The sequence below is a fragment of the Emys orbicularis genome, chromosome 20, assembly GCF_028017835.1.
Source record: "Emys orbicularis isolate rEmyOrb1 chromosome 20, rEmyOrb1.hap1, whole genome shotgun sequence".
In the NCBI taxonomy this organism is placed as follows: Eukaryota; Metazoa; Chordata; order Testudines; family Emydidae; genus Emys; species Emys orbicularis.
The window spans coordinates 22,745,847-22,760,340 of NC_088702.1; the positions used below are offsets into that span (position 1 = coordinate 22,745,847).

The following is a 14,494-nucleotide window of genomic DNA, read 5'->3' on the forward strand; positions in this document are numbered from 1 at the left end:
ATACATCCTAGAATACTCCGGGAGCTGACTGAGGAGCTATCTGAGCCATTAGCGATTATCTTTGAAAAGTCATGGGAGACGGGAGAGATTCCAGAAGACTGAAAAGGGCAAATCTAGTGCCCATCTATAAAAAGTGAAATAAGGACAACCCGGGGAATTACAGACCAGTCAACTTAGCTTCTGTACCCGGAAAGATGGAACAAATAATCAAGCAATCAGTTTGCAAACACCTAGAAGATAACAAGGTGCTAAGTAACAGCCAGCATGGATTTGTCAATAATAAATCATGTCAAAGCAACCTGATAGCTTTCCTTGACAGGGTAACAAGCCTTGTGAAATGCAGTAGATGTGATATAATCTTGACTTTAGTAAAGCTTTTGATACTGTCTCCCATGACCTTCTCATAAACAAACTAGGAAAATACAACCTAGATGGAGCTACTATAAAGTGGGTCAAAACCGGTTGGAAAATTGTTCCTGGAGAGTAGTTATCAGTGATTCACAGTCATGCTGGAAGGGCATAATGAGCTGGGTCCTGAAGGGATCAGTTCTGGGTCCGGTTCTGTTCAATGTCTTCATAAATGATTTAGATCATGGCATAGAGACTATACTGATAAAGTTTGTGGATGATACCAAGCTGGGAGGGGTCGCAAGTGCTTTGGAGGATAGGATTAAAATCCAAAATGAGGTGGGCAAACTGGAGAAATGGTCTGAAGGAAATACGATGAAATTCAATAAGGACAAATGTAGACTACTCCACTTAGGAAGGAACAATCAGTTGCACACATACAAAATGGGAAATGACTGCCTAGGAAGGAGTACTGCGGAAAGGGATCTGCGGGTCATAGTGGGTCACAAGCTAAGTGTGAGTCAACAGTGTAACGCTGTTGCAAAAAAAGAAAACATCATTTTGGGCTGTCTTAGCAAGAGTGTGGTAAACAAGACACGAGAAGTCATTCTTCCACTCTACTCCGCGCTGATTAAGCCTCAACTGGAGTATTGTGTCCAGTTCTGGGCACTATATTTCAGGAAAGATGTGGACAAATTGGAGGAAGTCCAGAGAAGAGCAACAAAAATGATTAAAAGTCTAGAAAACATGACCTATGAGGGAAGATTAAAAAACATGGGTGTGACGTTGCACTCCATATGCTTTATGAAAGTATGCTTATGAATATGACATAACTGGAATATGCTTTATGCTAAATACCCCTTGTATGGTGTCATTGGACAGTTTGTAATCTACTAAGTGTGTTCATCCTATTTGTTTTCATGTATTATTTCTATATCTGGAGTTGGGAGAATAAGATATAAACTTCTATCACTGATGGAAACATATTAAGTGTAACATATCAGTTGTAAATGGCCTTAACTACTTAAAAGCCTTCCTGTGTACGTGTGGGCCAGCCCATGGGGAATGGAGACTAGGGGTCTTACAGTGACATGTGACCATGTCACCTGATACTGAAATCCATCTTAAACCTGGTACTTTTCCATTTAGAAGGAGGGGTGGGAACCAAGCACAGGCAAAAGATTCCCGCCTTGTGCCAAAGCTCTAAAAGGGAGTGGAGCAGGACAAAGGGGGCTTCCAGTCATGAGAAAACCCCTTCTTACTACTGGGACTAACAAAAACTGTACCACAGAAAGGATTGGGTCCAGACTAGGAAGGAGTCTAGTCTGTGAAAGAAGCTTATTGGAACATCTCTGAGGGTGAGATATTACCTGTAATCAGTTTCTTAATGTATTAGGCTTAGACCTGTGTGTTTTTGCCTTATTTTGCTTGGTGACTTACTTTGTTCTGTCTGTTATTACTTGAAACCACTTAAATCCTACCTTTTTATACTTAATAAAATCACTTTTGTTTATTAATAAACCCAGAGTAAGAGATTAATACCTGAGGGAGCAAACAGCTGTGCATATCTCTCTAGCCGTGTTATAGAGGGTGGACAATTTATGAATTTACCCTGTATAAGCTTTGCCACACCCTGTATAAGCTTTATACAGAGTAAAATGGACAGTCCCAAGGGGATCTCTGTGACCAAACCCGTCACAATGGGTTTGTTTAGTCTGGAGAAGAGAAGACCAAAGGGGGACATGAGAACAGTTTTCAACTACATAAAACATCGTTACAAGGAGGAGAGTGAAAAATTGTTCTTGTTAACCTCTGAGGACAGAACAAGGCTACGTCTTCACTACAGGGGGGGGTCGATTTCAGATACGCAAATTCAGCTACGCGAATAGCGTAGCTGAATTCGGCATATCGGAGCCGACTTACCCCGCTGTAGGGACGGCGGCAAAATCGACCTCCGCGGCTTGCAGTCGACGGCGCTTACTCCCACCTTCGCTGGTGGAGTAAGAGCGTCGATTCGGGGATCGATTGTCGCGTCCTGACGGGACGCGATAAATCGATCGCCGAAAGGTCGATTTCTACCCGCCGATTCAGGCGGGTAGTGTAGACCTGCCCCAAGAAGCAATGGGTTTAAATTGCAGCAAGGGTGGTTTGAATTGGACATAGGAAAAACTTGACCTATCTAGTCAGGGTAGTTAAGCACTGGAATAAATTACCTAAGGAGGTTGTGAACTCTCCATCATTGGAAATTTTTAAGAGCAGGTTAGACAAAGACCTGTAAGAACATAAGGACGGCCATACTGGGTCAGACCAAAGGTCCATCTAGTCCAGTATCCTGTCTTCTGACAGTGGCAAATGCTAGGTGCCCCAGAGGGGATGAACAGAACGGGGAATCATCAAGTGATCCATCCCCTGTCACCCATTCCCAACTTCTGGCAAACAGGAACAGGGGCATCGGTCTTCACTGTTGAGGATGTGAGGGAGATTCCCAAACCTGAGCCATTCTTTTTGGATGACAGATCTGAGGAACTGTCCCAAATTGAGGTGTCATTAGAGGAGGTTTTGGAACACATTGATAAACTAAATATTATTAAGTCACCAGGCCCAGATGGTATTCATCCAAGAGGTCTGAAGGAACTCAAATGTCAAATTGAGGATATACTACTAACTGTCATCTGTAACCTATCATTTAAATCAGCTTCTGTACCAGATGAAAGGAGGATCGCTAATGTGATGCCAATTTTTAAAAAAGACTCGAGAGGTGATCCTGGTAATTACAGGCCGGTATGCCTGACTTCAGTACTTGGCAAACTGGTTGAAACTATAATAATGAAGAGAATGGTCAGACACATGGATGAACATGATTTGTTGGGGAAGAGTCAACATGTTTTTTTGTAAAGGAAAATCACGCCTCACCAATCTACTAGAATACTTTGAGGGGGTCAACAAGCATGTGGACAAGGGGGATCCAGTGGATCTAGTGAACTTAGATTTTCAGAAAGCCTTTGACAATGTTCCTCACCAAAGGCTCTTAAGCAAAGTAAGCTGTCATGGGATAAGAGGGAAGGTTCCCTCATGGGTCGGTAACTGGTTAAAAGATAGGAAGCAAAGGGAAGGAATAAATTGTCAGTTTTCAGAATGGAGAAAGGTAAATAGTGGTGTCCCCCAAGGGTCTGTACTGGGACTAGTCCTTTTCAACATATTTATAAACGATCTGGAAAAAGGGGTAAACAGTGAGGTGGAAAAATTTACAGATGATACAAAACTACTCAAGAGAGTTAAGTCCAAAGCTGACTGCGAAGTGTTACAAAGGGATCTCACAAAACTGGGTGACTGGGTAACAAAATGGCAGATGAAATTCAATGTTGATAAATGCAAAGTAATGCACATTGGAAACCATAATCCCAACTCGACATATAAAATGATGGGGTCTAAATTAGCTGTTACCACTCAAGAAAGATCTTGAGCCTCTGTTTGCCAGAAGCTGGAAATGAGCGACAGGGGATGGATCACTTGATGATTCCCTGTTCTGTTCATTCCCTCTGGGGCACCTGGCATTGGCCACTGTCCGAAGACAGGACACTGGGCTAGATGGACCTTTGGTCTGACCCAGTATGGCCGTTCTTACGTTCTTATGCTCGAGTGTGGATAGCAGTGTGGCCATGTGCACAGGAGATGTGTGTCAGGACTCCCTGTGTGGAGCCCCACTGTGCCTCAATTTCCCAGGTTCCACCGGGCTGTTCCACAGACCAAGTGATGAATGTCTGTGAGGCCCTCAGATCCTGTGGTGAGAACTCCACAGAGAGGCCCAGGAGGTGTCATTAATCATTCAGGGAATCACGGGCTAGGAACGGCAGGTGGGAAATACGGCCTGGGGTAATGCCCCAACGAGAAGGAAAAGACGTATTGACCGAGGCGGGGCTGCGGTGGAGAACGCACAGTGTGTGATCGTGGAATCAAAGGCTGTAGCACAATGCAAACGCGCCGGGGGATTGTATTAAGCTTGTACTGGCAACGTGTGTTCTGGAATTTCCTAACTTCTCAGTGCTTGAGAGGGCAACCTCCATGGTGTGCTTGGAATGTAGATTTTTATTGCAGATTTTATATTTATACACACACACACACACACACACTCACAGCAAATTCTTCTGTGGCTAATGCATCTGACAGCGCTCCAGTCTCATGCAGACGGGCTCAGCAACGGGCAACTTGAACATGACACACCAGGGGCTTTTATTTCAGATCCTGGTTTATTCGGTGAATTTGCTAATGCACAGAGAGATTCCAGCCAGCCGTGAGGTACCGGGACAGACACACACCCATACACTGGGCAGACCCTTGGCTATGCAGCGGCCCCTTTGCATCGCCCCAGCAGCATGGAGGGGTCTCGGATGGGGGGCAGCTGGGACTTCAGGCCTTTATTAACAGGCAGTAGGTGCTGCGTGGGCCGTGCCGGGCGGGGGTCAGGAGAGCAGCTTCACCAGCAGCAGCCCAGTCAGGCCAGGCAGGTAGAGGGCAAAGGAGAATGTCCCCACAGCCGGGCTGGACCCACTGCGGGTTGTTTGGGTGGGGAGGGCGGGTTTGGATGAGGTGGTTGTTTTGGGTGGGGTAGTGGGTTTGGTGGTGGTGGTGGTTGTAGGGGTGGGTGTTGTTTTCTGGATGGTGGTTGTTTTGTTTGTGTTAGTTGTGTTGAGGGTGGTGGTGGTTGTAGGGGAGGTGGTGGTGGTGGTAGCAGGAGTGGTGGTGGTGGTGGTATTAGCGGGGGTGGCAGTTGTGGGAGGGGGGTTGGTGGTATTAGCGGGGGTGGTGGTTGTGGGAGGGGGGCTGGTGGGTATTTTCTCTGCCTGAACAGTTTTCCCCCAAAAAAAGTAGAATGTGTAGGGTGTAGACGTCAGGTTGGTTCCAGGTTTAACGGCCTGAGCAGATGCAGAAGCGCAGCCTTTTGCTTCAAATGGTGAAAAAGATGGACCTGATGGAGGAAATCAGCCTGTTAATCAACCAGGCAGCTCTGGTTCCTTCTCTGCCCCCATAACCTCTGTCTCCACCATCCAGCATTTCCCACCTCTGCCTCCCGTTCCCACCCGCCCGGTGCTCTCCCTGCTCTCGCTGTAACCGGCCACGGCAGGGCGGGCGTCTGATCCCCTCTCGTCTCCCCCGCGCCCCTTTCTGCAGCTCCACAAGACACTGAAGCTGGAGTTTGGAACCAGCTGATCGCCGGGGGCGGCTCCTTCCCCAGCGCCCGGCTCCCCCGGGGAACACGCCCGGCTCTCACCGTCCCCGGCAGCCCCAACCGCTCGGTTCAGTTATTTTATAAACACCCCAAAGCGCTGGGAGTCCTGGACACACACTGAGAACAGGAGCTTCCGCACTGAGCAATAGCTTAGCTCCCTGTTAAACATAAAGGGGGTGGGGTCTAGTGGTAAGAGCAGTGGGGGCTGGGAGCCAGGACTCCTGGGTTCTCTCCCCAGCTCTGCATCATCGACATAACGACCCTTCCCATGGCAAGAGACGCGTTGTCATAACTCCAGGAGCAGGGCGGCATCACTGAGAGGGGGGAACTGGTGAGGAAGGGAAAACTTCCATATGTCTCTCTTCTTCTCTCTGGCCAAAAACCCCTCTTGGCGGCCCTCACCCGCCCAAAGGCCCAGCACAGACTAGTTTTCACCAGTCTCTGGGGAGTTCCTGCGGTGTGAGATTCCCGGGGTAGCTCCCGCACTGTGGCCAGCTGGCAGCATTTACCTTGGTATAGAAACCCAGTGAAATCGATGCAGTAGGTCTCGTCCCCGGTACAAGGGGTGACTGAGCTGTTGCAAAGAGCGAAGTTCAGAGCAAAGCAGGTTGGGCACTGCAGCCCATTCTCTGTGGTGCTCCCCGTGGGCACTGAGAACCGAGAGAGAGAGAGAGAGACAGTCACAGGGTGGGTTAAACCTCGTTCAATCTGGTGGATGTGCCCTGCATTGCCTGAGCAGGTGAAGGCCCCACCCCCAGCCCAACGGCATTTCTTCGTCTGTCTGTGACACGACTATCTGTGAACGCCGCATCCGATCAGTTCCAGACCCCGGCTAGTTTGAAGGTGGAGCCTGACAGGTTCAGGGAGGTTTAGATTTGAGCCCATCCCGGCTGCTGCCCCTCTCTCGCGTGCAGCCCTCGCCCGTCTGGTTTCACATGGGCCCCGACTGTTCCACCCCCTGGTTTGGAGACCTGCCAGTGACAGGCATTTCAGTGGAGACAGAAATGACATTCGAGTGAATGGACGTTGGGGGCAGTAAAGGGGAGAAACGGTAACAAGTACAATTGTGCCGGGGCTTGTCCACATGAACCATTTGACTGTAGCAAGGGGGGCCGGGGTGTAAGGATCTACCAGGTGTGAATCGACCCTGCCCCAGCCTGCCACGGCCTAGCTGTCCACGTGCACCCTGCTGAATCACGTGAACCGTTCGTTAATGTGCTTTGAGCTAGTGCCCTTCCAAAGCGCCCGAACAGTCATGTGCATCGGCAGGGGGCACACGGAGAGCTGGATTCACACCCCAGCTCAGCGCCGTCTCACTGTTCATGTCGACAAGCCATTAAAGAGGGACAGTAAAAACAGACCCATAACTTACCTCCAAGTACAGGCGAGTTACATTTATCTGCGTTGTTGCATTGCTTGATATTGATCCTCACATACTTGCCATTCCCAACAGTGAAAGAGATGGGGACTTTTATGTCACTTGTATAGCTACTTAGACACTGTTTGTAGAAGTTCGTGTTCTGTGTCCCATCTTTGTTAAAGACAGAAAACCAAAAAAGAAAATGAGAGGCTGGGAGAGGAACCTCGAGTAACAGCTGGGAGGTTATTTTACCTCCATATTTGGCCTTGGGGCGATGCTGCTGGGATCCTGTGTCTTGTTCTGGGACCCACAATTCAGGAAGTTAAAGAGGAACCCAGATCTAAACTACACCCCAAATTGCATCAGCTAGCCTGAAGTTAAAGGGTTTTGTGTGTGGATAGGAGGGGGTGAGGTGAGGTAATTAGGGCTAAAACTCGGGTCACACCCCACATTATCTGCTCTGAAGAGAGACCCTGAGTGGGTGGAAGTTTTAATAAACCCATTTGTGACTGTGCTGGGAAAATTTCGTGAGTGTGGTCAGAGGCTGGTGGGCATGTATGGGGATAGATAGATAGATAGATAGATAGATAGATAGATAGATAGATAGATAGATAGATAGATAGATAGATAGATAGATAGATAGATAGATAGATAGATAGAGGGGTTGTATGGGAATAGATAGATAAGCAGATAGGTAGGTAGATAATGACAGACCACGTTAAAGCTGATGCTGTGCTATGCATCCTTCTTACAAGGTAAATGGAAGGAGCCATTTACTCTCTGTAATTCAATGGAAGGATGAACAAAACCAGGTCTGTAACTCAGATTTTCGATTCCAAAGGGCAAACATTGAGAAATGAAGGGAACTAGTGAAATCCGCTGGCGTGAGGACCTCAGGGAGTTGAACATGGAGAAGGTTTGGAATGTCTTTAAGTCACACAGCAAAAAGTATCTTCAATTTGCATCCCAAGCAAGGGGAAGAACCGCGTAAGGCAGGGCTCTAGCCCTGAGCAGGAGATTCACAGCTTCAGAGAGGACATTGGGAGAAAGGCGGCAGTGTACAAGGGATCTCATTGCCAATTTCTTTTTTTTAACACGATTCAGAATGGGCATTTCCACCCAAAGCAGCTTCGCTTGTTGCAGCGCAGCCGTCCATTGTGGAGATAAAGCTCAAGGGGTGAGATCCTGACCCCACTGAAGTCAATGGGAGATTTACAACTGACTCCAATGGGGCCAGGATTTCGAACCGCCGTGTCTTCCAGTCGCTACGTAAGACACCGTAACGTTGCCTGAGCCTCGAGCCCAGACTGAGTGTTCTGTGCCGGGTGAATGTGCTTTGTTGATGGACTGTTTGGGGTTGGCTTTAGCGGTGAGGATGGTGACAGACTGCAGGATAGGATGTGCCTGGTGTGACAGACCCAGACCAGTGGGGTACAGGAGTCTGGTAGAGGGCAAATATACTGGTCACTGGATGAGTAGTTTTCTGTTCCCTGAGTGACCAGAGCAGGGGCTGCACTAGAGTAATCAGGAACCTGCTAGAACCAGTTAAGGCAGGCAGGCTAATTAGGACACCTGGAGCCAATTAAGAAGAAGCTGCTAGAATCAATTAAGGCAGGCTAATCAGGGCACCTGGGTTTTAAAAAGGAGCTCCCTTCAGTTTGTGGTGGGAGTGTGAGGAGCTGGGAGCAAGAGGCGCAAGGAGCTGTGAGAGGGTGTGCTGCTGGAGGACTGAGGAGCACAAGTGTTATCAGACACCAGGAGGAAGGTCCTGTGGTGAGAATAAGGAAGGTGTTTGGAGGAGGCCATGGGGAAGTAAATTGTAAATTGGAGTAATTGTAATAGGATGAAATTTAATAGTGAGAAGTGTAAGGTGATGCATTTAGGGATGACTAACAAGAATTTTAGTTATAAGCTGGGGACGCATCGGTTGGAAGTAACGGAGGAGGAGAAGGACCTCGGAGTCCTGGTTGACCGCAGGATGACTATGAGTCGGCAATGTGACGTGGCTGTGAAAAAAGCTAATGCGATCTTGGGATGCATTAGGCGAGGTATTTCTAGTAGGGACAAGGAGGTGCTGCTTCCGTTATACAAGGCGATGGTGAGACCTCATTTGGAGTACTGTGTGCAGTTCTGGTCTCCTATGTTTAAAAAGGATGAACTCAAACTGGAACGGGTACAGAGAAGGGCCACTAGGATGATCCGAGGAATGGAAAACCTTTCCTATGAAAGGAGACTCGAGGAGCTCGGTTTGTTTAGCCTAACCAAAAGAAGGCTGAGGGGGGATATGATTGCTCTCTTTAAATATATCAGAGGGATAAATACCAGGGAGGGAGAGGAATTATTTCAGCTCAGTACCAATGTGGACACGAGAACAAATGGATATAAACTGGCCATGGGGAAGTTTAGGCTTGAAATTAGACGAAGGTTTCTAACCGTCAGAGGGGTGAAATTTTGGAACAGCCTTCTGAGGGAAACGGTGGGGGCAAAAGACCTCTCTGGCTTCAAGATTAGGCTAGATAAGTTTATGGAGGGAATGGTTTGATGGGATAACGTGATTTTAGTCAATTAGGCAATAACGTGCCATCGCTGGTAAAATGAGGGTCCGGCTGGAGAATCTTGCCTGTATGCTCGGGGTTCTACTGATCACCATATTTGGGGTCGGGAAGGAATTTTCCTCCAGGGTAGATTGGCAGAGGCCCTGGAGGTTTTTCGCCTTCCTCCGCAGCATGGGGCAGGGGTCGCAAGCTGGAGGATTCTCTGCGACTTGAAGTCTTTAAATCACGATCTGGAGACTTCAACAGCTGAGCTAAGGGAAAGTGGGTGGGTCAGCTTTTGTGGCCTGCATCATGCGGGAGGTCAGACTAGATGACCATAATGGTCCCTTCTGACCTTAAAGTCTATGAGTCTATGAGTCTAAGTAGCCCAGGGAGTTGTAGCTGTCATGCAGCTGTTACAGGAGGCACTATAGACAGCTGCAGTCCACAGGGCCCTGGGCTGGAACCCGGAGTAGAGGGCGGGCCCGGGTTCCCCCCAAACCTCCCAACTGACCTGGACTGTGGGTTCTTCCAGAGGGGAAGGTCTCTGGGCTGTTCCCCAACCCACATGGTGAATCTCTGAGACAAGAAAATCCGCCAATAAGCGCAGGACCCACCAAGATAGAGGAGGAACTTTGTCACACTGGGTTGAAGGCAATGTCACCTACCCAGTGTAATAGCTTCTGCCACGGAGAGGCAGCCACCAGTAACATTGTTGTCTTGGCAGGTTCCTGGAGCGAATTTGCAGGTCTCCGTTTGGCCAAAGCACGTGTTACATGTCAGGGTCTGACCTGGAGAAAGAAGAACAAGTGTTTCCTTCTTACTGTGGCGTGACAGTGTCTCTCTGACACGTCCCTCAGCCCCAGTCTTCCCCCTCTGCTCCAAACAAGCCGAGGGGTTAACGGACCCGATTTCCTCCTGGACACTCAGCAATTGCACACTTTCAGCCCCTGGGCCAGCGGTATCCGGGGTTCCCATTGGGGACGGGTGAAGGGGATGGTGCTCTTCCCAAGCTCCGCCCACAAAATAAGCTCCGCCCACCCCAAATGTGGCTCCCATTGTGCAGGTATTCACAGTACTGGAGAGTGGCTCACTTCGCAGTGTGCATTGGCTGAGTTCATTGCACGGCCCGGGGCTCCTGGCAGCCCCGCCTGGTCCTCACAAACTCCTGGTGTGCCCCTCCCACCCCCTTCTATTTCAGGGATCCCATGCAACCCCCTCCACCCCCCACCTCATGCTAGGGGCTCTGTGTGCCCCCCATTTCCCCATCCCCCATATCAGGGCCCGCCATTCTCCCCTCACCATGCCAGGGGCTCTGTGTGCCCCCAATTCAGCCTCCCCCCCCATCATCCTTCTTTCTGTCTGGGAGATCAGCTGCCCAGGGTGTAACATGTTAAGCTCCATAGGGACGCTGGGCAGCACTGGGCTGGGGGGTTGATGGGCTGGAAGATGTCAGTGGTCCCATCAACCGGTTCTTTGACGTACACACAATTACAGAGGTGGTTGAAAGTGTGGCTGGGCTGGCCAGAAGCCAAGGGGCTCGGTGTGTCCCCAATTTCCCTCTTCCAGTTTTCTGATTTCCCCCAAAGTCAATGTGGTTCTGCCCAGTGATGTCTAGAACATCCCCTGACATTCTGGAGTTAATGGAACGTAGGGTTCAAAAGTTATTGGGTTGCATAGAAATAGGGAAAGGCCACTGATGTGAGTGCAGCCAGGCTCTCTGGGCTGCCAGCCGGCCAGCAGAGGTGTCTGACAGAAAGGTTTGGGGTGTAGAAGCCAGCTATCTTGGCCCTTAGTCTCATGGGGATTGCTCCCCATTGGGAAGGCTCTGTGATGACTGGTCAGCAGGTTTAGAGCCCAATTACACGGCCCTGAACTTAAGTTAAAGCCAACTTTGCACACATCCCTCTGGATCAGCCCAGCCATTCGCAATCTGTGGGGAATGGGAAGGATGGAAATTGCCAGGCAAAAAACAGAATAAAAAGACATTCATTGTCTCGTGTTCCCCAAATTAGCATAGATACAAGTGGCATTAACCGCAGCACATGGATGTGCACAGACCTCTTGGGGACATGGAAGTGAAGTATCTCGGCCCTTCAGTCCTTATGTACAGCGCCCTGCACAAAAGCTGTATAAGTACAGCAGCTTCACAACTTTTCTTTTCCATCCAGCCCATATCTGATGGTTGAGCTAGAGCCAATCTTTTAGAAGGACGTCCAGCCTCAATGTACAGAGTACAAGGGATGGAGAATCCACCCTGCCTCTTGAGAAGCTGCTGCCAGGGTTAATTCCACCTTGGATTGGTCTAAATTCAACTCCCAGCCATTGGATCTCATTCTGCCTCTGTTTGCTCGGTTGGAGAGCCCTGATTCCAGGTTACACTCAATCCCCAAGCAGTGTCATTTACTCCTATATTTAGTCTCCTTTGTGCTGCCAAAGCAGTGCCGAGGGGCCTTCTTGGAAATAAGAATTCAGGGCAGTGTCCGGTAATGGTGTCCCTCAGGCCTGGTCTACACTAACCAGGGTGATACAGATACAGTGCTCGGGGGCGAGGTTTTAAAAGTCCACACCCTGAGCACCACAGCTCAGCCGATCTAGCCCCTGGAGTAGGTGCAGGTCGACGGGTGAATGCTTCCCTCGGCCTGGCTACCGTCACTCTGAGAGGTGAGTTCCTGTAGAAATGGAAAAACCCCGTCCATTGGGATAGGCTGTGGATTCAGTACAGGCCTCTGCCTGCCTAGCTACAGCGCTATGGCTAAATTACTACAGTAACCATAATGTAGACCTGGCCTTGTACCCCACACAGAGCTCATCCCCCCCTCCCTGCACATGCTGGATGTTCCCCTGACTGGGGATCCGTGGGGTATAAAGGGTCCAAGTCCAGGGGGGGTTACATGGCCACAGCAGCGGATGACTCACCTTGTGCACTCGTAGCTAGGAGAGCAGGGAGAAGGCAGAGGATGAAGGAAACCATCCTGGTGCTGGGAGACCCACGGGGCTGGGCTCGGAGCTGAACGGAGCTTCTCATGACTGACACAGTGAGCACTGCCGGGGGGGTGGGGAGGAGGAGAGAGTCAAGACCGAAATGAGGAGGGAAAGGGAATTCCAGCCGAGATTTGGGGGGGAAAGCACCAGGGATCAGAGCTGCAAAAATAACCAATTTTTTGGTTCACTGGCAGTTCCAAAAGATCTGGAAATAAAAACAGATTTCGGTTGAACCAAAATTCTCATCCGACCGAAAAGCCGAACAAAAAATGGTTTGGGTTCGTTTTCAGGCATTTAAAAACATTCTTAAAATGGTTTAAATGTAAATGTTGCCGTCAATTTTGAAATGACATTTTGAGTTGGAAAACATCAAAACGTTTAATTCTGGAATTGTGAAGACAAAACATTTCCGTTTTTCAGGATTTTTTTTTCTAGGATTTGTTTTTGCTGTTGCGGCAATGTGGCGAAATTGACAGAAATTAGCGAAATGTTTCAGTTGCTGCAAACCTGCATTTTTGGGTGGAGAAAAGTTTTGTTGAAAAAATTTCTCTCAGCTCCCACATGCCACAAACATGCCTAGAAATAACAGAGTGGGAACTCCAGGGCAGAGCGCGGCGTGGGACTATTGTTTTAATCCCACTCCCAGCCACTCCCGCGTTGTTTCTTGTATTTTTATTCCTTTCACACCCGCAAAAAACCTTAGATCCTACAAATCCCACAAGAGAGACAAATTCCCTCATGATACTTTAAAACATAGAAAAAAGGTTTGGTTAATATACTATATATACATAAGCAGAAGTCAGACACAATTGTTTCTACTAAAAGTATAAAACATATCTTGCTTAAACCACGTACAAAATACTTTAACTCCTGTTATAATACATCAAACCTCTTTCTATCCCTCGCTTAAATTTAAGGGTAAAAACCTTTATTTTTAAAACCAACTTTATGTTGCTGAAATTCTATTGATGACAAGCTGCTGCCCTGTGATTTCCCGCATATTACTGCAGTCGACTTTCTTTGCCCACCCAATACTGCTCGCAACAAAGTACTTTTACCCGCTCCGCTATTATGGCAGCAGGTCCTGCGGGTCCCGTGGGATCCCAGTCCCGCTGCAGGGGTCTAGGCTGGCCCAGGTTTCACTCCCTCGTCCATATTTGCTCCAGGTCTGCACTGTCCCTTCTGACATGGGGCGACCGGCGCTGCCTGTGGGGCTCCATGATCAGACAATCCTGCTGGTCTGCAGAGGGGCACTACAGAGTTTTCCACATTATCTCCACCCCCTTGGGCAGCCCAACGGCTTGTTCACTTCTCTCTTCTGCAGCTGCACAGGGAGCTGAGGTGTCCATTGATCTTCCTACGGGGACGCTCTGGTCCCTTCCCTGAACCAACCCGGTTCAGTTAGAACCTGTCAGGTCTAGGAGGCTTCAAACCCTCTGCCCCATGTGTGTTACTTTGCATTGATCAAAACTCAGCTTCATCTGCCATCGTGTTGCCCATCGACCCAGCTCCGTTCGATCTCGCTGAAGTTCCCGATTAACCTCAGTAAGTTGCCTCCTCTGCAGATTTCACCACCTCCTCGCTCACCCCCCTTGCAGTTCATTTGAGTACCTTGAACGCTGGGTCTAGGATAGAGCTTGGAGGCCTCCACTTTTAAGCTTTTGCCATCACACAAAATTCCCATGAATTCCCGCTCTGTTTTCTAGAGACACAAGGTGGGGGAAGAGACGAGCTTCCGAGCGACACAGAGCTCTTCTGCGTCAGCGGAGCTCGAGAGCTTGTGTCTCTCCCCAGCAGAAGCTGGTCCAATAAAAGCTTTTCCCTCACCCACCTTGTCTCTCTGATATCCTGGGACCCACACGGCTACAACAACGCTGCAAACTCCTGTTCTCTGGCTGTTGTCCTGTTTCTGCTCCATGACACTCCCTTGCCTCCCGCCCCAGGGCTGCTTCGATTCCTTACTGCCTTACGGCGAGGGAGTTTGCCGAAGGTTTTTTGAAAGTCCAAATCAAGTACGTCGACTGGTTCTTCTCTTCTTCC

General features: G+C 49.1%; 1 protein-coding gene across 1 annotated transcript; it reads right to left on the reverse strand.

Annotated features, from left to right (window-relative positions):
• Positions 1-4,808: 4,808 nt before the first annotated feature.
• LOC135892192 (phospholipase A2 inhibitor and Ly6/PLAUR domain-containing protein-like) lies at positions 4,809-12,443 on the reverse strand. The gene is made up of 6 exons (XM_065419903.1): positions 12,389-12,443; positions 10,138-10,260; positions 6,948-7,106; positions 6,085-6,225; positions 5,096-5,314; positions 4,809-4,921 (listed from the first exon to the last, which is right to left on the reverse strand). Exons 1-6 carry the CDS (start codon positions 12,441-12,443, stop codon positions 4,809-4,811), a joined length of 810 nt encoding a protein of 269 aa, XP_065275975.1.
• Positions 12,444-14,494: the final 2,051 nt, after the last annotated feature.

What these genes read in the sequence shown, in the direction of transcription:
- LOC135892192 (XM_065419903.1), bottom strand. Translation starts at nt 12,443, where the DNA reads ATGGTTTCCTTCATCCTCTGCCTTCTCCCTGCTCTCCTAGCTACGAGT. An exon ending in CCTAGCTACGAGTGCACAAG is followed by an intron (nt 10,261 to 12,388) that starts GTGAGTCATCCG and finishes TTCTTTCTCCAG; the next exon opens with GTCAGACCCTGACATGTAAC. An exon ending in GGCAGAAGCTATTACACTGG is followed by an intron (nt 7,107 to 10,137) that starts GTAGGTGACATT and finishes TCTTTAACAAAG; the next exon opens with ATGGGACACAGAACACGAAC.